Raw genomic sequence first — 17,730 nt, 5'->3', positions numbered from 1 at the left:
ATTCTGCTGGCGAATAAAGCTCAGAATCCAGCCCAGCCAGAGACTTGGAAAGGAAGCAGAGAAGCATGAAAAATAAAAACGGGAACCTCACGATTCTTTCAAACGGCAGTTTGGTCAAGGTGGGAGTTAAAGAGTCATAGATCATGTGTAGCACTCCCTCTTTATTTACTGATGCTCACTCTTCTGAGGTTTAACCTTACATAAACCCGGTGAACTGCAGAAGCAAGATGGCATGGGATCTCAGCGTGCATTTGAAGAAACTCCACACTGCGTCTTTGAATTTCCTTCTAGGTTCCCCGCCTGATGTCTCTATCTCCTGGGAGCCTCATAACCTTTTTACGCCACTCTTATAAAATGTGTCATAATTCCTCTTATCCTGGGTTATTTCAGAGGCCAGAAGATCCCGACTCACGTGCGTGTCCTAAAGCCCCCAGCCCCAAGCGTGGCTGCCCCTGGGCGCAGCAGTAAACGCGGGTGGAATGGAACAGGATCCTCCAACGTCTTTTTCCACCTCTGATTTCCGTTAAACATTAGCTCCGGGGTCTGCGCGCAGCCCCCAACGGGCCAGGAGACGAGCTTGGACTCTCGGTGGACAGCGGCGGAGGGCCGAGGGCGCACTTCCTGCGGGACGGCGGGAGAGGGCGGAGCTGCCCGCCTCCCCCCTCCCCCTCCCCCCTCCCCTTCCCCCGCTCTCCCCGCCCCCTCCCCCTCCGTGGGCTGCCGCGGGCCGCGGGGGCGGGGCGGCGAGCGGGCTGGGCGGCGTGGCGGGGCGGGCTGGGCGCCCTGGCTAAGGTGCGAGCGGGTCCGCTGCGGGCTCCGGCGCGGAGCGGAGTGGAGCGGAGCGGAGCAGTCCGGCCCAGCCCAGCGCAGCCCGGCGCGGGCATACGCGAGCCGGCGGGTGGCGGTGGCTCCCAGCCCGGCTGGTGCTGGGCCTCCGACCGAGCTGCGGCCGAGCGGGGCCTTGGCCCGGGCTCTGGGGAAGCCCGCCGCGGCGGGCTGCAGGAGGAAGCGGCGGCGGCGTGTCCCGAGCCGTGCGCGCCATGTCGGGCGGGCCCCCCAAGGCCCTGCCGTCCACTGGGCCCCAGTCCCTGCGCGACATGCCGCACCCGCTGGCCGGCTCCAGCAGCGAGGAGGCCGTGGGCGGCGACAGCACGCCCAGCCCAGACCTGCTGACGGCCCGCAGCTTCGGCGACAAGGTGGGGCGCGCGGGGCTGGGGACTGGGAGGCTCGTTTCGCTCCCGAGCGGGATGAGGGATCTGGATCTGGTCCCGCTGGGCACCGGGCCGCGCCCACTCTGGCGCCCCTTTCCGGGGGACAGGCGTGCCCTCGCCCCAGAGCCTTGGGGAAAAAGCGTCTCCTCCCTACCGCCCCCGCGGGGTCGCAGCCTCTGGCAGAGCGGCCAGAGGGGACGGGTTTGCCCGGCTGGTCGCGAGGCCAGTGACAGCTGGTGGGGAGGGGTCCCGCCTGCCCGCTGTGGCTGGAGGCGTGCGTGCAGTGCTCAGAGCCTGTGTCCTGGGATGGGGTCCCGGTTCCTCCAGGTGCATCTCTGAAGGCTGAGCTGCCGAGTCACTTGTAGCTCCTCCAGTTTGCTGCGACTGCAAAGAAGCAAGAGTTAATAGTTTTCCGTGGTCTTACTGCCAGAGGCTTCTTACCCCTGTCTGTCAGGGGGCAGTGATCTTTGTTTAGGTTTGCTTTGTGCCCTGAGGAGTCACCTGACTCCGACCCCAGCCGGCAGCGGGAGTAGAGTGGCCCTGGGGTTTTCTGTCTGGGGCTCCATTTACCTCTCACTGTCTCCCACGCTGTTTAGGTTTGGCAGAGGCTGGTTTTGTGGCTGAAGGGAAGAAAGGTCGCCCTTTGACCTTTTTTGCGTAGAGGGGGGCTCCTGATTTTCTTAGAGCAGCATATGACCCTCCTGCTGCTTTGAGAGACAGAGAGGGGTTAGGGGCGGCATCTCCCTTCCCCCCCCCCCCCCCGCCCCGTTGCCACTTCAGCTGTGATCAGGACTTGAGCTGATTGTATCAGCGCTGCTGTTGCCACTTAGTCAATAATTGCAGAAATTAGAATTGTTCTCCACACCTGTGATCAGGTGTAAATACTAAGTGAATGCCTCTTAGTAAAATACTAAGTGAAGGCCTCCTTGTCCCAATACTGAATGGAATCAGTATTGGGACCCAAATTTCTTTCCCCCTTAGATGGGAGGGCATGTGGTACAGTAAAAATGAGTGTGAGTGCACTAAGCAGTCAAATTAGCCAGGAAGTGGGAATTGATGTACCTTCCCAAGAGGGTTTGTGAAAGCAAAGAGTGGGGCAAGCTGGGGGGGGCGGGGGAGGCAAAGCATTAGTAGCAAGTAAACTTTAAAAAGCTAATAAAACCAATGGATTGAGCAGCTGGATGTGTGTGTGTGTGTGTGTGTGTGTGTGTGTGTGTGTGTGTGTGTGTGTGTGTCTGTCTTTGTAAGTATTTCTCTTTATTTTATAGAAGATTATAGACTATATGAAGGCTTGAGTCGCTTGGAAATACCTTGCCCATATTTGACACTCAATAAGTAATTGTTGAATGAATAATTTGCTTTCTTTTTTTTTTGTTTTTGCTTTGCGGTACGCGGGCCTCTCACTGTTGTGGCCTCTCCCGTTGCGGAGCACAGGCTCCGGACACGCAGGCTCAGCGGCCATGGCTCACGGGCCCAGCCGCTCCGCGGCATGTGATATCTTCCCGGACCGGGGCACGAACCCGTGTCCCCTGCATCGGCAGGCGGACTCTCAACCACTGCGCCACCAGGGAAGCCCAATTTGCTTTCTTATGTACAGAGAACTTGGTCCTATGTGCATGTAGGATAGGAATTGAGGTTAAACTTATAATTTTTTTCTCAGGTCTGTGTAGGATAGTGAATTAATTATATATCGCTGTGTAACCAATTACTGCAACATTTAGCATCTGAAAATAGTGTCTGTGGGCCAGAAATCTGCAAGCAGCTTAAATCTGGGTGGTTCTGACTCAGGTCTTTCATAAGCTTGCATTCAAACTTTGACTAGGGCTGCAGTCACTGAAGACTGGACTGGGGGTACGTCCTCTTCCAAGCTCACTCTCTCGGCTGTTGGCAGGCCTTAGTTCTTCTCCATAGGGCTTCTTGAGGTGGCAACTGCTTTCCCCCAGAGCAAGTGATCCAAGAGATGGAGAGATCCCAAGACTCAAACCACAGTCCTGTGTAATCTAGTCTCGGAAGTGACATATCTCTGCCGTATTCTATTGGTCACACTGGCCATCACTGGTACAACCTGGGAAGAAGGTATGAATAATACCAGGAAGCGGGAATCATCGAGGTATCTTGGAAGCTGCCTGCTACAGATGGCTCTTTTAAATATCTGCTTAATGATCCATTCTTGGAGGACACCTGATGCAGAAGTGTGGGCATTTTGCTATTAAGTACTGGGAGGACAGATGCCCTGTATCCCTGAGATCTAGTTGGTGGACAGGAAGTCGAGCCTAAGTCTAATTACTTCTGGCTTCCTTCACAGGGACAGTTCCATGAGAGAGATGGTCTTGAAGGCATTATTATTAATTATTGAATATTTAATAAGTCTCCTTAGAGCTGCGAGGAGCATCAAAATGACATGACTCCCAAAGGCCTGATTTATAGTTAGCCACTTTTCCTTAGAGGGCAGTATAATTTCTTCCTCTGACTGGGAGTAACATTTTCCTTGAATCTTGGCATACACATATGTTCTCGTAACTCTGGAGAAATTTCTGCAGAGAGAAGCTACCAAGCAACAGAGGTGAGTCAGGACCAATGGAAGGAAGCCTTCCCTTTGCTCTTTCTCTTGCCCAGGAAGTGTGGGGTTCACCGGAGGGGAGGTAGGAGCGTTGAGTGCTATGGTCTGTCTTTGAAAAGAAGCCTGTGTCTTCTTGCCTTTTATAGTGGACCTTGGGGTTGTGATCCTGGATGCCTGATTCAGAGTCAGTTCTGAGGGTCTGACAGGCTGCTCATAGTGCAGGGTTATTGTATTATGCAGAGGGGAATTGCTGAGGTGCCACGAACAGGAAAGCCTTTCGTCTCGGTCCAGCGGACACTTCTCAGTGGCCTCTGGGGTTCTGGGAAGGAGGAAAAGACCAAATGTCATGGCCTCTTCATCCACAAAATTGAAAACCATTCAAACCATGGTGTGAAGGGAAGAATCTTTTCTATCTACCAAGGGTTGCTAGGAATTCTTTTGACGCTGGCTAAACTCCCCAGGCCTTCTAGCCCTGTATCTTTCATCTCCACCTGAAATGTAAATACACCACTTGGCCCTTTCTGTCTTTTTTTGCTTTCATCTGCAAACCACTGTGGGCTTGCTTCTCCCCTGACTCAGCCTCTAACTCCTGTGTACCTCCCAAAGCTTAACACCAAGCCCTCTCAAGCCCCACCTGTGGTTAACACCTCTACCCACATCCTCAGTCTCTTCATTGAACTCTTCCACCTACTTCCTGCCCCCTTAAGTCACTGCTTCCCCTGAAGTCTTCAAAATGGAGGTGTCTTTTCCTCCTACACTCCACTTATTTCAGGTTCAGGAGATGCGGGTCAGTAGTGTCCTTTCTCTCCACTGCCTTTTTTTTTTTTTTTTTTGGCCGTGTTGGGTCTTTGTTGCTGTTCGCGGGCTTTCTCTATTTGCATTTGCGGCGAGCGGGGGCTACTCTTCGTTGCGGTGCGCATGCTTCTCATTGCGGTGGCTTCTCTTGTTGCAGAGCACGGGCTCTAGGTGCACAGTCTTCAGTAGTTGTGGCACGTGGGCTCAGTAGTTGCGGCGCATGGGCTTAGTTGCTCTGCGGCATGTGGGATCTTCCCGGACCAGGGCTTGAACCCGTGTCCCCTGCATTGGCAGGCAGATTCTGAACCACTGCACCACCAGGGAAGTCCTCTCCACTGCCTTTTAACGATCAAGTGCTGCCCCTCTGAGGCTCATGTCATTGTATTTACTCACTCAGCAAATATTTGAGGGCCTCCTACGAGCCAGGCACTGTTTTAGGAACTCAAATGCACCAGTTGAAAACCCCTGCCCTCATTGGGTATATTTTAGTGAGTACGTACTATTTTATGTAATAAATGCTGTGAAAGGAAGAAAAAGTTGGGGGGAAGGGAGTGTTCAGGATCACTGGCTGAAGGGAGGCAGCTTCAGTTAGACGCTACTGAGAACTTAAGTTTTGAGCAAAGACTTGAAGGAGGTGAGGCAGTTGGCGAGTGGATGTCTGGAGGCGTGTCCTGGTGGAAGAAATGGCCAAAGCAGAGGCCTGGCAGCTCCTGCCTGCTGTGACGGGGACTACCCTAGAAGCCAGTGTGGTTGGGGCAGAGTGAGCAATGGGGAGTCCTTGGCCAAGGGCTGGGAGGAAGGGGGCCACGTAGTCTGGGGCCACTCTGGGAACTTTGGCCTTTACTTTGAGCGCCATTGCAGGGACTTGAGCAGAAGGAGGGTGTGATTTATGTGTTGAAAGGATCACACAGGCTGTTGAATTGAGAATCCTTTATTTGACTATTCCACTGAATTAGGTTTCTTTTCCGTCAAAAACACATAAATCAAATGCAACCTGGCTGAAGAAAAGAAAAAAATCTATTGGCTCATGTTGAAAAGCCCCAGGTATTTTGGCTTCTGGAGTGGCTGGAGCTAGGTATTCAAATGATGCTGGGAGTCTGTCACTTTTCATCTCTTGACTCTGCTTTCTCCTCTCTGTGTTAGCTCTGTTCTCAAGCCGGTGAAGGGATATAACTCTGCAACTCCAGCAGAAAGAGAGCACCTCTTTCTTGATAATTCCAGCAAAAGCTCTGGGCTAGTGTCTCCTGGGCCTAAATTGGGTCAGGTGCTGAAGCCAGTCTTTGTAACTCTGACTGCCCAAGGCCTGGACCAGGTCCTTATCTTTGGAGGGTGGAGAAGGGAAGTTTTTGTGTGTATGTTTTAACTGTGAAATATAAATATGTGAAGTATAGAAATGCATCTGTATTAATAAAATGTATCTATACAGTTTAAAGAATAATAAAATGAACACACATAAAGTTAAGGCATAGACTCTTACCAGTATTTTGGAAGCCCTCTCTGTGCCTGGGGAGGAAGGAGGTGGTTTCCAAAGCAAAGTCAGGATGCTCCTCCTAGAAGGAGGAGGAACGAATGAATGTTGGACCAGCGTCTGTTGTTTCACAGATGTCCATTACAGACCTTCCACTGCCTTCTTTGCTGTCACTTTGTAACTTCCCTGTTTCTCTTGTTCATTAAAATCTTGAAACCTCCCAACTAACTGTCTTCTCAAATCATGCCTTTACTTCAGGGGACTCTGTCCAGATCTCTAAAACTATCAGTTTCTTGACCTTTTATCTAGTCACCTTCCCCTTTTTTCCAGTTCATTTGCCCTCTCCCCCGGCCACATCCCTGCATTATAATACCTACACCTGTTCCTGCCCTGAAATAATGCCATTACAAAGCTCTCATCTTGCGGTGCCCTCCTCCCGGTCAGTGAGAACTGCCTACACCTGTTCCCTGACCCCTTGTTTTCACCTGCCTCCTTTAGATTCCACGGCTTAACTTGTCAGTTGCTCCTGCCACTGTCCTTTACGCAGTTCCCTTGCGCTCCTTTTACATCCAGCTTGGGTCATTCCATTTGTTCCTGTCTTTTGCCTGCACCTCAGGTGTGGAGGTGCCTTGAGAGTTGCTGCCAGTGTAACCTCACAGCTTCCAAGCACAGTTGGGGCCTCGGTGGTGCTGAGCCATCCTTTCTTTTTTTTTTTTAATGTGGGATCCTAGTTCCCCGGCCAGTTGCCCGCGCCCCCTGCATTGGAAGTGCAGAGTCTTAACCACTGGACTGCTAGGGAGGTCCCATGGGCCATCCTGCCTTTCCACAGAGGCTCCCACTCTGTACCGTGGCTGATCTGAAGCTTTTCTCTGCTCCTCACACCTTCCACACCCCTACCCCACCCTCCTGTTCTGCTGATGGCCTCACTTTCTACCTTAGAGAAGATAGAAGCCACTGGAAAAGAACTTTCACCAAACTCAAAATGATCAGAATCTGTGGCCGCCCGTTCTTTGCCCCCGTTTGCTAGGGCTGATCCTGGAGTATGTGGCCTGCCCCCTCTGGCCTCTTAGAGACCCTGCTGTCACTCCTGTGTCTTCAGACTATCAACTGGCTCATTCCCATCAAATTTTTTTTTTTTAATTTTTAAATTGAAGTATAGTTGATTAACAATGTATTAGTTTCAGGTGTACAGCACAGTGATTCAGTTATATATATACATCAGTATAAAACTGAATCACTTTGCTGTACACCTGATGTATATATATGATATATATAAATATTTCAGATTCTTTTCCCTTGTAAGTTATTACAGAATACTGAGTATAGTCACCTGTGCTATACAGTAGGTCCTTGTTGATTATCTCCTTTATATATATACTAGTGTGTATTTCGATCCCAACCTAACTTATCCCTCCCCCTGCCCCTTTCCCCTTTGCTGACCATAAGTTTGTCTTCTGTGTCTGTGGGTCTGGTTCTGCATTCCCATTAATGTTTCAACATGCGCAAGGTGCTCTCATTTCTAAAACAAACCAAGTAAAGAAAACTGCTGTGATGCTTCCTTCTCCTCCATCTCATGCCCTATTTTCTGACTCTTCTTCACCTTTTGAAAGAAAGGTTTGCGCCTCTTGTCTCTACTTCCTAACCTCTGGCTTACTTCTCAGCCTCCTGCTGTCTGGTTTCTGGCTTTACTACTCAAGGTCCCTCGTGACCTCCTTATTGCTAAATCCATAGACGCTTCACATCCTTGTCTTCCCTGACCTCTTGGTAGGTAGCACTTGATCCTGTTGAGTAACCCACTGCTTGAAACTCTCCTCGCTGGGATTTGTGTTTTAGAGCGTGCACTCTGGAGCCAGGTCGTCTGGATTTTAATCCCAGCTCCACTACTTACAGTCTTTGTGACAGTAAATTATTTAACCTCTCTGAGCCTCAGTTTCCTCCTCTGTGAAAAGGGGATAACAGAAGTACCTACATCACAGGGTTGATATTGAAGATCCATTGCGTTCATACTTAGAGTAGTGCCTGATGCATAGTGAGCCTTTAATAACTGTGAGAAGGTGGTGGTTATTCCCTGATCCTGACCTCTCCACATTTTCTTTGTACATTGTTGCCTATTCTTTGTCAATTTCAGTATCATTTGTGGTCTGGTCAGGAGATAAAAACCACTGTACGTTTTTCAAACTGAGAGACTTAATACAGGGAATTAGCTACATAGGTGCTGGGAAACATGTGAAGTCAAGCAGAGGACAGGGAGGTAACCCAGAGAGTAGCGATAGCAGGAAACTGCAGTCACCCTCAGGGCTGGGGGGGGGGTCAATGAGAGGAGGTGAGATTAGAAGAATCCAGGAGCTTCTGTGGGAACTAGACCATGGCAGGGCTGCTCAACAAGAGCAGGGACCTCAGGCGGAGGGAGCCCTGGAGAGGAAGCAGCTAAGGCCAGGGATGCTATCTGAACCAGAGAGGAGGGGTTGGGGTAGGGGAGAAGCACCCTGGCTTCTCTCCTCCTCCTGCTTTTGGTCTTTCACCTGTATCATCCGTTGGCCCAAATAGCTTCCTTGGTGGACATGTGACCCTAGCAGAGTCAAATAGCCAAAAAGAGATTTGCTCAGATGGCTGCTGGGGGAAAGAATCTCTCTTTTTGTTAGATTGTGAGCCTTTGTTTCTTGTGATGTGGAGAGTGCCTGCTTAAGAATGAAGCCAGAGAGGAATGTGGAGCTGGAGAAAAAGAGGGTGACAGGCCCTGAAGATCCCTTGAATCCCGGATCCACCTGTGCCAGCTGTGCCTGAAGCTGGCACTGCTGCTCAGCGGGCATCCTGGTTACAGGAGGTCATGAATGCCCTTTTGTTTATACTATTCAATTTGATTTGATTTGTCACTTGAAACTTAAAAAAAAAAAAAAGACCAATACATCGACCTTAAAATGTTAAGTGAAAATTAAGTTTTACTTTGGGATGGTTAAGAGGAGGGTGCTTAGTTCCTATTGGTCAGCCCCACTCTCAGAGTGTATTACCTGCAGATCAGCTTTGGTGGCAGAGGTGTGTTTTCACCAGGTCCTTGAAGTTTGAGGAGGCTTTCAGGTGCCGGGTGGGGAAGGCGTCATGGGCCAGGGGAGCAGCTTGAGCAAAGCTCCTGAGATGGAAAAGACTTGTGCCTGCTGGGGTTGCCCTGGGTCGGGTCATGTGTTGGGAGTGGGTTTGGAGAGTCCAGAGGTGGGGATTAGTGAGCGAGGAGGTGGGAGGACACAGCAGGAGGAGGCTGTGACTGCTCCGAATGCTCTGACGTGGAGGTTAGCTTTTATTCTTTAGGCAGGAGCCAGCCGTAGAGGGTTTTTGAGCAGGGGAATGTGTGATCAGTGCTTGGGACGGGAAGAGACTGGCAGTGAAAGAGGTAAGTTAGAAATGTGTCGGTTTGGTTTAGGTTGAAGTTGTCGCCTGGAAGAACAAAGAACAGAAAATGTAAAGGTGACTAGTTTTAGTACAGTGGGGATGACTGGTTTTCTAGTCTAGGAGGCTGGTGCCAACTGGTGCCCTCACTGAGAGGGGGAACACAGATTGGGAAGCAAGTGTAAAGATGACTAGAATGCAGCGTAAAGTCAGGAGCTGGGTCAGAGTTCGTCTGGACACTGCCGTTGAAAGCCCACTCAGACTTCAAGGCTTAGCACACATGCTGCCTCCTGGCAGCTCTTCTGTATTATATAAATGTGTGACCCCAGCAGATCCAGAGAGAGATGGGAGTGGAAGATGCAGAGGTTGAGGTCAGAATTTAAACAAAGTGAATATTAGCAATCAGATGTAAGGCGAGAGGTCGTAGCAGTTTGTAGTGAGAAGGGTGGTAGCTTGGGGAAAAAGCAGGGTTGAGGGAAGGTCTTTAGGACAGGGAAGAGTTGGGGGTTAGTGGAGGTTACCGGGAAGAAGGCAGATGAGAGTCTCTCAAAATAAGTACATAAATAACAGCTTGGCAAAGGTGCAGTAGTTCATGTATGAGCAATTGGGTTTGTTTACTAGATTCTCGAGGGGGTCATATGCTCTCTCCTGTTTGCCTTGCCCAGCAGAATTCCTCATTTTGGCTGCCACAGAGCAGGGATCAGGAATTATTGTCGTGTGTGTGTGTGTGTGTGTGTGTGTGTGTGTGTGTGTGTGTGTGTTGGGCGTAGGAGGAGACAAGGGCAAGAGGTACATGCAGAAAAGGTGTTTCAGGGGTCCTGTTTGAGAAAAGGCACAGAGGCGGGAAAGCACACGGCATGTTTGAGTGCAGGCACTTTCCAAAACTTGAATCTCTTGAATGTCTGCTGCATGCCTGGCTCTGTGCTGGATGCTGGGGAAGTTGAGAAAGATAAAAAAAAGTACTCTCTTGAGAGGATCATTGTCCGGTGCAGAAGAGAGACGTATATCCAGATGGTTGCAATAGAATCTGAAAAATGCTAGATATATTTACTAGTTCTGAGGCCTTGGGTAAGTTTCTTAACCTGGTAATGCCACAGTGTCTCCCTAGTTAAATTTTGGATTATTTCGCAGTGGTGTTCTGAAGATTAAATGAGTGGGTTTTTTGTTGTTGTTGTTGTTTTAATGTTTATTTATTGATTTGGCTGTGCCGGGTCTTAGTTGTGGCACATGGGATCTTCATTGCCACATGTGGGATCTTTCAGTTGTGGCATGCGGGATCTAGTTCCTTGACCAGGGATTGAACCTGGGCCCCCTGCCTTGGGAGCACGGAGTCTTAGCCCCTGGACCACCAGGGAAGTCCCTTAAATGAGTGTTTAGAATAGTGTCTGGCACACAGTAAGTACTATGAAAATGCTAGGTGTTGTTATTGCCTTAGAAGCAATAACTGGGACCTCTGGGAGCCTGTGCAGAACACGTACCTCGGTCATCCCCACCCCAGTGAGCGATCTGGGGTCTTCAAACAGCAGCCCTTGTCAGTCATTGGTTGAGCGCCCCATGGATGGGGTGTTTGGGCATTAATTCCCAAGCACTTTCCAGCCTGCCCCATGGGTGGAAAGTGCTTGAGCAGCCAGGGGAGCAGTCGGGCCAAGAAGTGCGGGTGCTGGCGTGGAAGTCAGGCCAGTGGGCACTGAACTGGCCAGTGAGAGGGGATAGGTGGACACCCATGACATCTGCACGGTTATTATGGAAACAACACGTAGGGAGTGGGGCAAGGAGTGACTGTGCTCAGGCGGGTGGCGGCTTTTCCAAAGGAGATGATATTTGAGCCGGAGAGTGAAAAAGTAGGTATTTCCCAAATGGACAAGGCAGGAGGAGTAACTAGAGCAGAAGACCCAGCCTGTGCCAAAGCTTGGCAGTGTCAGTTTGCAGGTGTGGAGGGTGAGGGGCGGCAGTTTCACAGGGGCTTTGACCTCCTGGATTCAGGGGTGTACTGGTCAGGAGTCTTGTTTGCAAACAGTAGGAATCTTACACTACTTTAAGCAATACCATACGCACATACCATAAAATCCACCTTTTAAAAACATACAATGTAGTGATTTTTAGTATATTCGCAAGATTGTACGACTGCCGCCATTATGTAATTCCAGAGGGCTTTTGTCAGCCCCAAAAGACACTTGATACTCAGTAGCAGACGCTCCATTTTCCCCGCTCTCAGCCCCTGGCGGTCACTAATCTGCTTTTGCTCTCTATGAATTTGCCTATTCTGGGTATTTCATAAAAATGGGATCATAGAATATGTGGCCTTTTGTGTCTGGCTCCTTGCACTTAGCCTAATTTTTTTTAATTAATTAATTTTTTTTTGGCTGTGTTGGGTTTTCGTTGCTGCACGTGGGCTTTCTCTAGTTGTGGCGAGTGGGGGCCACTCTTCATCGCAGTGTGCGGGCCTCTCACTGTCGCGGCCTCTCTTGTTGCAGAGCACAGGCTCCAGACGCACAGGCTTCAATAGTTGTGGCTCATGGGCTCTCAAGTGCAGGCTCAGTAGTTGTGGCGCGCGGGCTTTGTTGCTCTGCAGCACGTGGGATCTTCCTGGACCTGGGACTGAACCCATGTCCCCTGCGTTGGCAGACAGATTCTCAACCACTGAGCCACCAGGGAAGCCCCCCAGGATATCCTCTTTTAAAACTGAAAAATATTCCGTTTTATGTATATACCATTTTTTTTTTTAATCAGTTATCTATTGATGGACATTTAGGTTGCTTCTACCTCTTGGCTATTGTGACTAATGCTGCAGTGGACATGGATGTGCAAATATCTCTCCGAGATCCTGTTTTCAGTTTTTTTGGACATATAAACCCAAATGTTTATATATAAAAACTGGACCATATGGTAATTCTGTTTTTAAATTTTTGAGGAACTTCCATACTGTTTTCTATAGTGACTGCACCATTTTACAGTCGCATCAACAGCGCACGAGGATTCCGATTCCTCTGCCTCCTCACCAACGCTTGTTATTTTCTGTTCTTTTGATAGCGGCCATCCTAATGGGTATGAGGTTGTATCTTGTTGTGGTTTTGATTTGTGTTTCTCTGATGATTAGGGATGCTGAGCATCTTTTCATGTGCTTGTTGGCTATTTGTGTACCGTCTTTGGAGAAATGTCTATTCAAGTCCTTTGCTCATTTTAAAATCAGATTATTTGATTTTTTTTATTGTTGAGTTGTAGGAGTTCTTTTTATATTCTGGATATTAACCCCTTATCAGATATATGATTTGCAAATGTTTTGTCCCATTCCATAGTTTACCTTTTAACTCTCTTGATTGTGTCCTTTGCACAAAAGTTTTTAAGTGTGATATAGTCCCATTTGTCTGTTTTTGCTTTCGTTGCCTGTGTTTTTAGTGTCATATCCAAGAAATCACTGCCAAGTCCAGTGTCATGAAGCTTTTCGCCCTATGCTTTCTTCTAGAAGTTTTATAGTTTTGGGTCTTAGGTTTAGGTCTTTAATCCATTTTGAGTTAATTTTTGTATATGGTATAAGATGAGGGTCCAATTTCATTCTTTTGTGTGTGGATATCCAATTTTCCCAGTATTACTTGCTGAAAAGACTGTTCTTTACCCTTTGAGGGTGTATATACTTTTAAATCTAATTTCTAACTAGAATCGATAAACCGTGTTAATACTTGAAGTGCTAACATGAATTTTGTACATGTGCTTGAGTGACTTCTCTGTACTATGTGCTGTGTGAGGCATTACGTTCCTTGGGAGTTAAGATATCTACATTTTGGAAATAACATTAGCCTGGGACAGGTCAGGTCTCAGACATTCCAGGCGAAAGATGTCTTACTGTAATTAGAATAAAAATGGTTGTGGAGTAGTTGTTTTATTGCAAAAATGGAAAGCTAGACCTTCTTTTGGGCTGTTTAATTCGAGCAGAGGTATGTTCTAAGGAACTGGGCTTATTATCATGTTGCTGCATCAGCATCTGTGCTGCAAAAATGTGATATAGCAGGCATTTTCTGCACTGTCCGGTCCAGTACATCTTGTTTATTTCATGACTTGCATCAGCAATTGTGAAGGACACTTGGACTTTTTTTTTTCATTTCTCAAACATTTATATGAGCCTCTCTGTGCCATGCTCAGGAGATACACAGATGAACAGATGGCCTTACCTTTTAGCTACCCAAGGAAGGGAGACAAAGAAATACAAGTGAGTCATTGCTGTTTAACATGATGACAGGGGTATGTGCAGAATGCCATGGGGGTAATCAGAGTGATTTATTAGCGTTAAAGACATTTTTGAGTGAAGCACGTTGGAAGGAGGTCTTGGGTTACCTGTTATAGGTAACAATGGTCAATGTTCGGATATGAGTGAGAATTTGAATTTGAATCCAAGATTGGCCATGTAATTTGTGGGACCCAGTGCAAAATTAAAATTCTTTTCCCCCTGTTAAAAAAAATTATTAAGAATTTCATGATAGTGACAGCAGAGCATTAAACCCAGTATGGAACCCTTCTGAGTATAGGATCCTCGTGAAGCTGGCCCTGAGTATATCCTTTGGAGGTACTGGTTTCCAGGTCCTGTTAAAATCACCTCTTACCCATCTTGGTGTTCTGGGTCAGGACTGCTACCATCCTGAGGGTGTGTTGTAGTGAGTTGGGGTCCCCAAGGCTTGCTTCTCCAGTCTGGGTTGACTGTGGGGCTTGCCTGGAACACTCCATCCCCTGTCAACATTCTAGCATCTTAACACGGTCTCCTGTATGCCCAGCCTTTCATGTTTAACATACGCTTGGGCCTGTTGTCATTTCCCTAACTGTTGCTTCTCTTCTCTTTTCCTGTTGTTCTGATTTCTTCCCCATCGAGGGTGTCCAGCATATGTCCCCTCAGTTATCCTCACCGTTACCCAGAGATAATAGTAACGTGTGTTCACAAGATCCTTGTGAACCTTTGGGGAGCACTTCCTTTGGTTGGGAGCTGTACTGCATCATCTTGAAGCACTCCCCAAGTTACTGTCTCCTTCCCCTTTGACAGCTGGGGAAAAGTAGGCTTTGAAAGGTGAAGTAACTTGTTCAAGGTCACAGAGCTAGATGAGAGTGGGGCTGGGATTTGAACTTGGGTTTGTTCAACTCTAGAGCCCACTCTCTTCACCACGACCACTGCTACAAATTGGCATCCTTTTCCAAACCTGCTTCCCGCTCTTTCCAGTGCTTACATGCATTAGACACTGTAGGTTGCATTTCTTATGCAAAGCACAGTTTCAGGCCCAGGGAAATGAAACCAGCCCCTTCTGTATCTTAGGCTGTGTTTCTTCCCTCAGCTCAGTTTGTTTTCTTCAGCCTCTTACTCCTCACTGTAACCAGTCTCCCTTGTGAGAGAAGTTTCCCAAGGCTTGCTGCCTTCTGCCTGCTCACTCTCCCGTCACTGCCAGGCTCCTTGGATGAGCGGTCTTTGTGCACCGCTTCCATCTGCCTTGCCATCTGCCTCCTCTTGCCTCAGCATCGAGCCCCATGGGCCAGGTCCTGCCTCTACCACTCACGGCTCACAGAGAACTGCAGCGGCTGTTCTTCTGCTGTAGCATCCCAGGCCTTTAGAGCTGCTGAGGGCTTGGTGGTCACTCCCTCCAAGACCCTCTTTTTACAATGGAGGAAACTGTGGCCCAGGGAGAGAAGTGATTTATCAGATCAGGGTAACCCAGCTAGAGCTGAGGTTAGGACCCAGGTTTCCAGACCTTTGGTTCAGTGCTCATTTTCCTTGACTGACATCATTAACCAACTTCCCCTCAATGCTTTTTTCCCTGTCTTTTTTCTCAGGGTCTTACTCTGTTCACTGCTATATTCCCCAGCCCAGTGCCTGGCACATAGCAGATGCTTCATTCACTGAATGAATTGGTTCTCTCCTCTCTTGACCCTCCCCTGGTCTGCCCCTGCTTCTCTGGACCCTCCTCTTTTTTTTTTTTTTTTCTGAGCTCTAACTGTGAGCCCACCCAGCCATGGTTCCTGGCCTTTGCTAGTTCCTTATGTACCATCTCTGGATGGACTTTACTACTGCAGCAGGGCTTAGGATTTCTAGCTTTAAACCCATCTTTCCAAGTCTTTCTGTGATTCTTGTTTTTAGCACCTTATGATCACTCCATGGTGAGAGTATTTAAAAACCATGCCTTTCTTCACCTCCCCTTTTAAATATCCCACTTTTGTATATAAACATCACTGTTCTTTAATGTCTGTCTTCATTTCCATTGTCGTTGTGAATATCCTAGTCAAGATGTATGATTATCTAACTGGCTTTCCTGCTTTGAGTCAGTCAGGTCCCTCCTCCCCAATCTATTTTATTCTGAACACTGTAGCCAGAATTCACCTTCCTAAAATATTGTATGTGTCATTCCCCTCTTTGGAGACCTGCGGCAAGACCTTCCCTTTGGAGACCTTTCCATTGCTTACACAATAATGGTCTGAGTCCTTAGTCTGGCCTTCTGCAATCAGGTACCTATTTACCTCTCTGATCCTCTCCTAGGAAGTTATGTCCCTGCCAAAGGATTTTACTCATGAGCTGCCTGGCGTGTCATGTGAATTCTTGCTTGCCCACCTTTGCTGAGCTTTTGTCCTCTGTGTGCCTTTCCAGCTGCCCCCTGCTATCGCCATAGACCTTTGCTATTCAAGGTGCGGTCCATGGACCAGTGGCATTAGCCTCACCTGGGAGCTTGTTGGAAATACAGAATCTCAGGCCTAATTCCAGACCTACTGAATCAGAATATGCATTTTGACGTGATCCCTAAGTCGTTGTATGTGCATTAAAAATAGAGAAGCACTGTTCTAGAACAAGGTTATTGAGTTTAGTTAAGTACTCACATCATCTGAGGACCTATTAGAGGATGCTGATGCCTAGGGCCCACCTCAAGAAATTTGGATATAATGAATCTAGGATGGCCCAGGGAGCAGTATTTTGTAAAAAGGCTTTTCCAGGTGATTCTAACGTGCAGCCAAGGTTGAGATCAGTTGCCTTAGAAGAATTTTCTGATTCACTCAGGGGGAATGCGCCATCAGACATGTATATCTCCTACACTGTGCTATAAACTCCTTGAGGGCAGGGGCTCTATCTGATTGCTTATTGCTGTAATGTCAGTGTACGAACAAAGCCTAGGATGGGGTGGGTACCCAAATATTTGCTGAGTCAGTAAATGGACATGAGCTAAATGACATGTACAAGAGTATTTGTTGCAATATTAGTTTTAATGGAAAAGGTAAGAAGGAGCCTAAATATCTATCAGTGGGGAGCTAGTTTTATAACTAGGGTCATTTAAAAAATGTAGTATTAAAAAGAATATGGCAGGGCTTCCCTGGTGGCGCAGTGCTTGAGAGTCCGCCTGCTGATGCAGGGGACACGGGTTCGTGCCCCAGTCCGGGAAGATTCCACGTGCCGCGCAGCGGCTGGGCCCATGAGCCATGGCCGCTGAGCCTGCGCGTCCGGAGCCTGTACTCTGCAACGGGAGAGGCCACAACAGTGAGAGGCCCACGTACCGCAAAAAAAATATATATATATATGGCAGCCCCTGTATATACTGATAAGAAATAATGGCAAGATATAGTAAGTAAAAAAAGAAAAAGTACAAGCCATGTGTAGTTTGCTATCATTTGTAAGTGTGTGTGTGTGTGTGTGTAAGAGTGCAGGTGTGAATGTGTACACTAGCCTTGGAAGGATGCACCATTGCCTCTCAAAAGGGTAATTTTCTGACCCTTTGAGAATGTAGTCTTCCTTCCTTGGAGACTCTGACCAAAGTAGAGAGAAAGAGCCCTCCTCCTCGCTCCCTAATTTGGTTAGTAATAGTTGATATTGATTAAAAAGGAAAAAGTTGACTAACCCCTAACTCCAATTAAATTTCAAATAGGCAAACAAGAAAAATGGGGCTGTCACTTGTAGTCCTGTGGGGTAGGATGTGTATGTTGTCCCTGCCTGGAAACTGAGTCATAACCACTCAAAACCTAAAGAGGACAGAGCTAAACTGTTACTGAGGGGCTAGAAGAGAGAATGCTCTTCTGTAGTCTTTAATCTGTTCTGATCAAATACAGGTGAATACTGGCTCAGAGTGAGCTTTTTCCCTTTTCTCCTAATGGTCAGTCAATATTTTGAACTATCTGTTTTTCCCCTGAGTTAAGAATTAAGAAATTCTTTTCTTTCCTGGTTCAAGTCACTGAGGAGGGGCAAGACCTTCCCTTGTTTCACCAGTTGGCCGGACTTCGTCCAACCCTCATTTCATGCTCTTGCCTCTGCCCTCCCTGACCAAAGGACTGCCGTGGACCTTGCCTGTCTCCATGAAAGAGAATGA

General features: G+C 48.1%; 1 protein-coding gene across 3 annotated transcripts in view; it reads left to right on the top strand.

Annotated features, from left to right (window-relative positions):
• Positions 1–828: 828 nt before the first annotated feature.
• Positions 829–17,730, top strand: part of SNX30 (sorting nexin family member 30) — a 109,454-nt gene continuing 92,552 nt past the window's right edge. For all 3 annotated transcript variants that reach the window (XM_082843454.1, XM_082843455.1, XM_082843453.1), the window contains exon 1: positions 829–1,196. In XM_082843454.1, the coding sequence (XP_082699580.1) occupies positions 1,041–1,196 (156 nt within the window). In that variant the 5' untranslated portion in view covers positions 829–1,040. The remainder of the gene's footprint in view (positions 1,197–17,730) is intronic.

Source organism: Leucopleurus acutus, assembly GCF_964270905.1.
Source record: "Leucopleurus acutus genome assembly, chromosome: 7".
NCBI classification, from domain to species: Eukaryota; Metazoa; Chordata; class Mammalia; order Artiodactyla; family Delphinidae; genus Leucopleurus; species Leucopleurus acutus.
Note: the sequence above shows the minus strand (reverse complement) of the source record. Positions and strands in the feature narration are given on the sequence as shown.